The following is a 9,435-nucleotide window of genomic DNA, read 5'->3' as shown; positions in this document are numbered from 1 at the left end:
GTTGTGATCAGTCATCAAGTGCTCAAAAGTTTATTGCACTGTTCGGTCTGACTTTAGCGCAAAAGCAAATATTGTTTAATAACATTTTTTTTTTTTAAATAAAATTCACTGATTAAATGCTCAGCGACAACAAAAGAAGCAATGGCACATCGACCGCAGTCCTACCCCAAGACAAAAAAATTTGTGTCCCGCACTCGAGGCAACTCAGGCTGTTTACTTTTGATAGCCAATAAAATGGCAGAAGTGAATATAATAATAATAAAAAAAACGGAACAACAACAAAACAGAAGAAAACAAAATTATATACTTATGTGTACATATACATATATACAGATACTTCTGCAATTGTATAGCTTTCTGTTTTTCCGACTGGACTTTTACACTTCAACTATAGGAAACGGATGGAATGTTCTATTATTTCCATAATCATCGCGAGCAAAAGACATGACTTTACAGAATCTTTCAGTTCCATATCTGGATTATAAAGTCGATTGGTTTTGATCCACATCTTTGCATAATCGGCTCCAAGAGCATCCTGTAAAGTGGTATTCATATAAATGAATGGATATAGCATATGGATAGCCATCCGCCATAGTAACACAAGATATAGCGTCGGGCTGGGAGGGGTGTCGAACCTTATAGATTAATTGGCAATTTCTCACGGTTGCTCAATACTCACGGCATTTTAGAATTCTTAATTCTTTTATCTTTTAAATTTTGGTAACAAAAAAAAGAAGTAAAATTTCTAAAATTATTTTTTGTAAGCCTTATAAGAGTAAAAATTTAAACTAAATTTCGTTTATCAATTGGCAAATGAATTCTAAGAGTATATATTTGGAAAATGCTACTAGATCAATTTGCTGATCACAGTTTTTTGAATCCTATTTCAGATTGAAATATTCATAAATGGGAACGTTTTATGATCAGGAATGATCAATGCCTGGAGAAATATCTCTCAATAATATGCGACTCTTTTTTCGAGTTATATTTTAATCAAATGTGAAGCTAACAAAGGCTCAAGATGATTTTTGTTAAAACGATCAACTGAATACTGAATGGCATAATCTGGCATAAGGGTGTCTTGAATTCGAGAGTCAACTATTGTATTTGTACAAACTAATCCCTTTTTTTAATCCCTTTCTGTGAGAGATTGGAACCAGGGTATTACTTACTACTAAATAAATGTTAAAATCGTCTAACGTATCGAAATAGTTAAAGTTATTAGCTATATAATACTCTTACACGACTACAGTTTAGCCAAATTCATTAGCCAACTGTCGGTAGGTAGTTTAAGCTTTAATTCTGTCTGTAAAGTCAACTTTGTTTAGCCGAGACACAAACCGGAAAAAGCATTTTAGAATCTATTGCCTCAAGCATTTCAAAAATATTTTTCTGCATAATCGTTAGTACGATTTAGTCCCATACTTCAAATCAGTGGTTCAATAATCCTTGATTCTCTTCTTAGTATATCTGTGGAACTATTATATCGACAACAAGATCCTTTAAAAGGAAAGAGTACCAAATAAGTATTCATTATATTGAAAATTGCGGGTATTTAAAGGAAACTTGGCTATATTTTGGATATTATTTGCCTAAAATTTTAAATTTAAACGGATCCTTTATCCGTTTTTAGATAGGTGACAAAACCATGGTTGCCCATGGGCCACACCTTATATCACAGTCAAGATTTAAGCGAGTATCATTTAGAGATTGAAACGCATCTAAAAATTGTACATTTTGCTGCTGCTTACCCAGCTGTCCATGATAGGACCATCCAGTACCCCATAATTTGCCGCAGCTTCGTAGTAGCAGGGTATGACGCGATCCCGCAAACACTCTAAGAGGTGCACATGAATCCTCATTTGATTCACTTTGACAGCAGCACTCAGTACTCGGTAATTCAATTAGCTGGGGTAGTGGATAAACGGTGGGTTCTTTTAGAAGGCCACCCGGTTTCATAACACGCATGCCCAACTGGCCATGAGAGTTATGGCCCCATGCATAGAGATCTCCAAAAGCCGAAATGGCAGCACTATGCCAACCGCCGGCAGCAATAAATGTTATCTGCAATGAATCATGTGTTTATCCAATAGATAAGAGTTAAGAACAAGTGCCATGTTTACTTTGATACCAGCCAGCGCATCCAGAAGCAGTGGCGTCTCCTCAACCCCCCAGTACGGACTGACCCAGCTGGCCCCGACTGCAAATAATTGAATAAGTGAGATGCCAACAAGATGCCAAATTTGTTACTTACAGTCCATTACCCCAGGAGTAGATGTCACCGTTTCCATTGAGAAGCAAGGCATGCTCATGACCACATATCAACTGTTGGACACGCCACTGACGTTCGGGAAATTGATACAAACAACTGGGAATGCTATAGACAGCATTGCTACTACTAATGGCCACATTGATTTGCGTTCCGCAGGCTATGTGAGTGATTACAGTCGAGGATTCTTTGGGTAAACCAAATACAGATCTTTTAACTGGTGTATTTGTTTTTAGGGTCGTCTTTTCCAATTGAATGCGTTGCAATGTGGCCTTTAAATGGGGTTGCAACTTATAGAGATCACCATTCTGCAGCAAGATTAAGCAATGCGAATCGCTAGCGGCCAGAGCCTGAATCCTATCAGGAGCTTCAACTTCTAGGCATTCATTGGGATCCTTGTCCAGCAGACCACGTAGCCAGATCTTTTCTTCGACAGCATAGGCTGTGTAACGCCAGCTTAGAGATATTAAGCAATTGTCTTCGGACTGAGGTCTATCCACATCTACAATGAAAAGGATTACTTAGTATACTTCAATTAAGTATGCGGTTGATTCTAATGATCGTGTTGATCTACAAACCGCTGAATACAATGTTGTCAGCAGCGGCGCAGTCATTGCCTTTGTTAGTCTGGCCGAATGCATTGAAGCCCGTAAATAGCAACCGTTGCCGTTGCATCTTCTCTTCCGTTTTGGGTATGTCAGTTTCAGTTTCGGTTCCGTTCAGGTCGGGCGGCTATTTCTATTTCCGCGCCGTCGCCGTTGTTCGTTCTTATTCAGTTACTCTGTGGCATTGCACCTGTTAAGTTGTATATGTTTTGTTATCTGTTTCTTGCGGAGTTCGGCGACCCAAAGTTCAAGTTTAGCCCAAAGGAAGATCGGCGCCGTAAACCAAATCGTTTTGTGATAACTTTTGTAGCTGTAAAATAAAATGGCAAGTCTGAAATGAACAATCGCCTGCATTTAAATACAAGTAGTATTAGTTGTAATTGTTAGTTATTAAAGTATTTGTTGTTTTTCCGTTTTGTTGCCCCAAAAATGTCATGGTAACGTGTGTGTGTGTGTGTTGTTATACTCTTTCAAATGGGGGCATTTTCATTTTAAAGGTCGTTTCAGTGCATTGAAGGATTGAAATTAAATATGTGGGTATAGTTCCATCTGATCCGTTAATATCCTTTACCATATTTGGCCGCCTTTTTTATGAGACTCCCAAAGAAAAAGCGGGAAAAGTCTCCAATTTACAAGAAGTAAATAAATTGTGCACAAAGAAAGCAACTAAATATGCACTTGGGTTTATAAATACCCAATTTTTAATTCGCAAATATTTAAAACAAATACAACAAACCTGATATAAACAATAACACTCACCAGTTTCAATTTGAGACTCATAATTAAGCGTACGCTTCTATCAGGGATGAGCACACTCTCTTAAAAAAGTGTCGCCGAGCAATCGATAGTAATCGATTGTAATCGATAGTCACGCTGATAGTAATCGATTGTAATCGATAGTCCCATCGATACTTTAAAATTTGTCGGCGCCTTTTTATATCTCTTTGTCGGTGGCTCCAGCACTGCCATCCCATCCATTTCAATTTTAAAATTTTTTTCCCATTATACAGGGCCTGTTATCACTCCTGCGTAAATTGCGTCCAAATCCGGACAAGGAAGCCAGGATTCTACTACTAGGCCTGGACAATGCGGGTAAAACAACTATTCTCAAGCAACTGGCATCGGAGGATATAACAACGGTGTGTATCAAGGAGCAGATTTGCATATGTTTGCCTAAAATGTGTTTTGATCTTTTACAGGTAACGCCAACAGCTGGATTCAATATCAAATCGGTGTCAGCGGATGGTTTTAAACTCAATGTCTGGGATATTGGAGGTCAATGGAAAATTCGGCCATATTGGAAAAACTATTTTGCTAACACCGATGTTCTGGTAAACTTTAATTAAACTGCGTCTGGGGTGAAAATTGACTTTCCATTCTCCTACAGATTTATGTAATTGACTGCACGGATCGCACACGTCTTACGGAGTCGGGCAGTGAACTATTCGAAATGCTAATGGATAATCGGCTAAAACAGATTCCATTGCTGGTATTTGCCAATAAGCAAGACCTGCCCAGTGCCATGACCGCCTCCGAAGTGGCTGAGGCATTGGGCTTGGTACGCTTAGAGGATCGTACCTGGGAAATCAAAGCCTGCACGGCTGTGGACGGCAGTGGCCTTAAAGAGGGAATGGATTGGGTTTGCAAGAACATGAAGAAGTAGTTCAAATAAGTGTTACTTTATATGCTTTAAGCTTACTAGAGTTAAGAATATACGTACATATCTACATGAAACTGAAACATATAGGAGCCCTTTGTTTTTCAACTCTTTAAATTTTATAGACAAAAAGAATTGAAAGACAATGTGTTCCACTGCGCTAACTTTGCTAGTGCGAAATCTCTTGGGCATCCGTTCCCAAGAGTCTAATATCTTAGTCTTGGGCTTGGATAATGCAGGCAAATCCACATTAATCGCTCAACTTATCAACGATCAGTGTAACTATGTAAGAAATTCTAGTTTAGTTATATATGATTAATTTTCTGTAGACTAATTTGCCATTGATAGCCATTGATGCCAACTTTGGAGCCCCATGAGATACATACAAGCATCAAAGAAGCCCGGGTATGCCTTTGGGATCTCAGTGGTCACATTCAGAAGCGTATGTTGTGGTCAAATTACTATGAGAACAAAAAGGCTGTGGTATAAACGAAAACCCTCTCATTTCCATCTCAAAGCTAAAACTTGAAGTATTTCTAGATTTATGTCATTGATGGCAAAGATGCATCTCGTTTAAGTGAGGCACGTTGTGCACTTTGCGATCTGATCCTCAACGATCACTTGCAGCAGGTGCCACTTTTGATTGTGGCCAATAAGCAAGATTTAGGTAGTGCTATATCAAGCTCAATGATGTCTTATCTTTTGGGTCTAGATCGTTTAGAGGAGGACACATGGGAAATAAAAGAATGTTCCGCCTTAACAGGCAATGGCATTGAGGTGGGTGACCCAAGGCTCAAAAGATTTCCTTTAAACCAATTACAAATTATTTACAGAATATTAGAAATTGGATTTACTCTAAAGCAAAGAAATAATTCACTATCGTATAATGCAAATAAAATGACCACGCGCAACTTAATTTTTTTTATGATTTCGTTAGCAATTTTTAATCTACTGATTTCCATCTACATATTTCGACTTGGGTTCAAAGCCCTTGGCAAAACAAAGTTTAAGCTGACTTGGCAATTGATTTTTATTGATAAATCCGTGTATATAAGTCGTGCATTATGTCTATATAGACTTAGTACACGTTTAATCTAAAATCTAAGTAAAATGCGCTCTGTGCTTGTTGCGATTCTGATACTCGGCTGTGGCTTAGCCCTGACTTGGGCTGGAACACTGCGTCCATCCGAGGACTATTCTACCGAGGATCGCCGACCCAGTTGGACGCACAGACACTCTTCGGTGTGGCCCTGTGATGTGGCCGATTATCCGGAGGCCTATGTTCTGATGCACAAGGTGGAAAAGCGTTTGGAACGCATTGACAATGATCAGCTAAAGAACCGCATTGTTCAGTATGTTACCCAACAGCTGAGGCAATGCAAATCGGGCCAACAAATGGATGAACACTGTGTCAAACGCTCCATTGGCTATGCCATGTCCTTCATCAATCACCACAAGGAAAACTCTTTGACGGAATAAGTTTATCAAAATAAACACAGACACATAAAATATATAAAAAAAAGAAATTTAACTAGTATAATGACTGAAAAATTGGTCGAGTTTGATGCGGATCTTGGACAGGTCCTGGCTGGGAATTCAAGTACTCATTTTGTGGTGGCGGAAAGGCTTGAACCTTATCAAAGGCTATTTGTTTGGCTTGCTGTCGATTCTTTTCCACTTTGGCGAATTTGCTACGCAAATATAATTGCTCCTTGAAGCGATTCGTTCTCTTGTCCTCCATGCTATAGCGTCTTAGCATGTCCCGTCTATCGAAGATCGAGGTGGTAATGTCCTGACAGTCACGCGAAGGCTGACAAAACGTCCACGAGCCAAAGACCGTGTCCACACAACCGCAAGTACGGCAATAGCCGACAAATGTTCCAATCAAATTGGAGCCGGTACGTCGGCAGGACAAACTGATGGGTCCACCCAATATATTCAAGGTGTAACCCGAAAAGGTCCATTCTGCGACGTTATCAATTAGTTCATGCTGCTTTGGCGGTGTTGTCTCCTGTATGGTAATGTTCAACCACTGAATAGTGGGTGCTAGTCCTGGAGTAAGTGCTTTGATCTGTGTACTATTGATCTTGACGCATTGTCGCCATCGACGATTGAGGCTAGAGAGGCTAGCAGATGGTTTCCTCTTGGGTTGGGCACACGTGGGTTTTGCTACTTCATCTTCGCCGTTTCCCTTCCCGCTGGATCCTCTGATATTGATGCGTATACCCAGCAGCAGTGACTCCCAAGACCCATTCAAATCACAAGGAGTACCTGAAATTTATATTGTCTTAATTCATAATGGTCTGCTATAGTGGACTTACCATCAGAGGGTTCAGCAAAACAACAGGGCAAGGGATTTGCATTTGATTCTTCATCCCGATTTAATTTCATATCCTTCATAGTTTCCAAACGTTGCAGAATCTTATCTAATATGGGAGCCAAATTGGGCGCTTGCACTTGGTTCTCTGTGATGGCCTTGGTAGCATTGACCATTTGGTTTACGTTTATCTGGCTTGCTTTTGAAATAAGCTTAGACAAATGAATCGAGACACATACTGAAAAACTCACCCACAGTAGCTGCCTGAGGGGGAGGCGGTGTGGAAGCCATCACCATGCCCATCCCCTGCATGTTCTGACCCGTTGCAGAATTTGCAGCCGTTGCTATTCGCTGGGCCAACTCCAAGGGTGATAGTTTCATTTGACTGGCCAAATTATCAATGACATTACCTCCAATCGGCTGCGGAGAGCTCATGCCAGCAGGCAAATCTAAGAGAACTCCTGGAAAAGTATTTGAGCTGACAAAGGCCCTTTCGGGACTCTCCCGTAAGCAGCTGGTCAGCTGGCCACCCTTGGAGGGTAAAAATCCTTGAGCATTGCCCCTATTGGGGTCATCTTTAGGCAAGGCATCCTTCCACCAACGTTGCTTGGCCTGCAGGGCCCGATTAATATCATTGATTTGCTTTTCATACTCATCCAAGAGGCTGAAGAAAGAAGAATGCTTCAAGGCTTTTACACCGCTATCAATTTGTTGGGGCTCAATGCCAGGATAAAGATTGTAAGTGGTTGGTTTTTTATGATCTTCCTTTAAACCCAAGGCCTCTGATTTCTGACTCGACTTCTTTGGGGAATCGCCATTTTTTGGCTTGAGCAAAGGAACCTCGTTCCAAACCAATTGTCGATTCTTTGAATTGGGCAAATAGTAAGGTTTAATGCCACCATTAAGTTGACTTTCCCTATTAGTTTGGATATAGGTTTCAAGTGCCTTAAGATAATTATTATGCTTGGCTGATGATTTGTTGGGCTTTTCCCTCCCTTCACGTAACTGAGTTTCCGTAGCTTTCTTAATTAATTTTTGACTAGATTCACTTTCGATCGGATCACTAGTTACAGACTGACGTGGATATTTTTGCTCTTTGAGAATTTTGGACAGACGCTTTTTGTACTCATCGTAAAGACCTCCAGACTTGATGAGTGGACGAACCACTTTCATTTCATTGGCCACACGCTTGAATACCGAAGAAGCCCTTCTTGGATCCATGCGATCGAAAAGTTTATTAATGTCATCTGTATCTTTAATTTCCCACTGACCCATCTGATTGAGGGACATGGGGGAATTGTTCGTTGCCACCAGGCTAACATCTTGTGTATTCTCCAGAATTGGTTGTGCTTCCAGCTCCATTTCATCATTGATCTTCTTGGCTATTTCACCCACCAGATCTGTGTGTGCTAAGCGTTTGAAAATATTTATTAACTGGGTGAAAGCGCTTAGGTGTACGGGCTTGGTCATTGATGATTTTCCAGTGGAGTTGGGAAGCGTCTTTTGAAATGAATTCATCATCTCATGATATATACGATTTAATTCCGCAATCTGACGATCAGTCTCATCAAGTTGTTGCTCGAATCCAGCTTGAGCAGGTAGAGCCTTCGTAGAGGCAATTCCAACATGAGGATGCCCATCCAATTTCATTATGACCATACCACTAACAGCAGGACTCTGTATCTCTGGCTTTTTTTTAACTTCCACTGCCTTTACCTTGCTTTCTGTGGAAGTTCCAGCCAATGGTACTTGGTTTTCCTTCTTTATAGATTTAAGATCATCGGCTTTAGTACCAGGCGAACTATTCAGTTGGGTCTCCTTCTGTGTAGACTGAAGATCAGTTTCAATATTTTCTTTGTTATCAGAATCCTCTTCCTCATCTGTATTTATGGTGGTAGGACTATTCAGGTGCAATTGGGACTTAATATCAGCTTTATCATTGATATCCTCAACTTTTTCATTGGTCAAAAGTTCTTTCATATCTCCACCTATATCCTCCTCTTCGGACTCATCACTTTCCTTTCTGAAACGTTGCCTATAGGCATCATATAGGCGCTGAACATTTACTTTGCTTTCACTTCGGGTCATTCTCTTCCAGCTAGCCGCCTCTTTGTATGGCACATCGCGGGTTATTTTACGTTCTCGACTCAAACTCATTTGACTTGCCACATTTGTTGCATTACTTGGTAACGAAAGCGAAAGCAAAATCACTAGGCAAACGATTCTTGTTGGAATTCCGCTAAGAGTGTTGCACGCTTCATACATTTCATTTTGTCAAAAAAAAAAACTTTTCATAATCTATTTTGTTAATTTAAATTTCAAAACATACGAAAAACTTTTACTAGCTCACTTTATAGCTTTTAAGGGCAGTAATGGATGCTCTAGGAGTCAGTTGGACGGAAGTTTCTTCTACATTAATGAGTTTTATTAGAAGAGATCTCCTTCTTTTCCATTCATTGGCGGTTTTAGGGCTACGAAATGGGGTAAGTTGGTACCCTAAAGTATGCAATAAGCAGTCCAAGACGTTTAATTATCGAAGATGTTTTGGTGTGCCAAATAATCCTAGAAGCAAACATTGCTGAAGGAC

The 9,435-nt window shown here is 40.1% G+C and overlaps 6 protein-coding genes across 7 annotated transcripts; 3 read left to right on the top strand and 3 right to left on the bottom strand.

The window, feature by feature from the left end:
- Nucleotides 1-212: 212 nt before the first annotated feature.
- Nucleotides 213-805, bottom strand: LOC137584491 (uncharacterized). Its single transcript, XM_068299906.1, has 2 exons — nucleotides 680-805; nucleotides 213-617 (listed from the first exon to the last, which is right to left on the bottom strand). Exons 1-2 carry the CDS (start codon nucleotides 682-684, stop codon nucleotides 389-391), a joined length of 234 nt encoding a protein of 77 aa, XP_068156007.1. The 5' UTR covers nucleotides 685-805; the 3' UTR covers nucleotides 213-388.
- Nucleotides 806-1,553: 748 nt separating this feature from the next.
- LOC137584488 (RCC1 domain-containing protein 1) lies at nucleotides 1,554-3,669 on the bottom strand. Its single transcript, XM_068299902.1, is given in 6 exon segments — nucleotides 1,554-2,064; nucleotides 2,124-2,171; nucleotides 2,173-2,200; nucleotides 2,255-2,771; nucleotides 2,848-3,184; nucleotides 3,634-3,669. Coding segments are annotated over 5 exon segments (1,125 nt in total). The 5' UTR covers nucleotides 2,945-3,184; nucleotides 3,634-3,669; the 3' UTR covers nucleotides 1,554-1,629.
- LOC137584490 (ADP-ribosylation factor-like protein 3) lies at nucleotides 2,973-4,618 on the top strand. The gene is made up of 4 exons (XM_068299904.1): nucleotides 2,973-3,199; nucleotides 3,885-4,013; nucleotides 4,074-4,205; nucleotides 4,262-4,618. Exons 1-4 carry the CDS (start codon nucleotides 3,197-3,199, stop codon nucleotides 4,535-4,537), a joined length of 540 nt encoding a protein of 179 aa, XP_068156005.1. The 5' UTR covers nucleotides 2,973-3,196; the 3' UTR covers nucleotides 4,538-4,618.
- Nucleotides 4,619-4,620: 2 nt separating this feature from the next.
- Nucleotides 4,621-5,442, top strand: LOC137584489 (ADP-ribosylation factor-like protein 3). Its single transcript, XM_068299903.1, has 4 exons — nucleotides 4,621-4,817; nucleotides 4,880-5,014; nucleotides 5,072-5,308; nucleotides 5,365-5,442. Exons 1-4 carry the CDS (start codon nucleotides 4,677-4,679, stop codon nucleotides 5,401-5,403), a joined length of 552 nt encoding a protein of 183 aa, XP_068156004.1. The 5' UTR covers nucleotides 4,621-4,676; the 3' UTR covers nucleotides 5,404-5,442.
- A 166-nt stretch (nucleotides 5,443-5,608) lies between these two features.
- On the top strand, nucleotides 5,609-6,057 carry fit (female-specific independent of transformer). The gene has a single exon (XM_068301078.1). The coding sequence runs from the start codon at nucleotides 5,642-5,644 to the stop codon at nucleotides 6,008-6,010; it is 369 nt and encodes a 122-aa protein (XP_068157179.1). The 5' UTR covers nucleotides 5,609-5,641; the 3' UTR covers nucleotides 6,011-6,057.
- Nucleotides 5,998-9,399, bottom strand: LOC137585333 (myb-like protein X). 2 transcript variants are annotated; one of them, XM_068301073.1, is made up of 3 exons: nucleotides 7,100-9,399; nucleotides 6,853-7,047; nucleotides 5,998-6,802 (listed from the first exon to the last, which is right to left on the bottom strand). In XM_068301073.1, exons 1-3 carry the CDS (start codon nucleotides 9,111-9,113, stop codon nucleotides 6,063-6,065), a joined length of 2,949 nt encoding a protein of 982 aa, XP_068157174.1. In that variant the 5' UTR covers nucleotides 9,114-9,399; the 3' UTR covers nucleotides 5,998-6,062. The 2 variants fall into 2 exon arrangements, with proteins under 2 accessions (XP_068157174.1, XP_068157175.1); XM_068301074.1 differs by lacking the exon at nucleotides 5,998-6,802 and having other exon boundaries at nucleotides 6,969-7,043.
- Nucleotides 9,400-9,435: the final 36 nt, after the last annotated feature.

This window comes from Drosophila tropicalis, unplaced genomic scaffold, assembly GCF_018151085.1.
Source record: "Drosophila tropicalis isolate 14030-0801.00 unplaced genomic scaffold, ASM1815108v1 contig_878, whole genome shotgun sequence".
Classification (NCBI taxonomy): domain Eukaryota; kingdom Metazoa; phylum Arthropoda; class Insecta; order Diptera; family Drosophilidae; genus Drosophila; species Drosophila tropicalis.
This window is presented reverse-complemented; position numbering and strand designations above follow the sequence as displayed.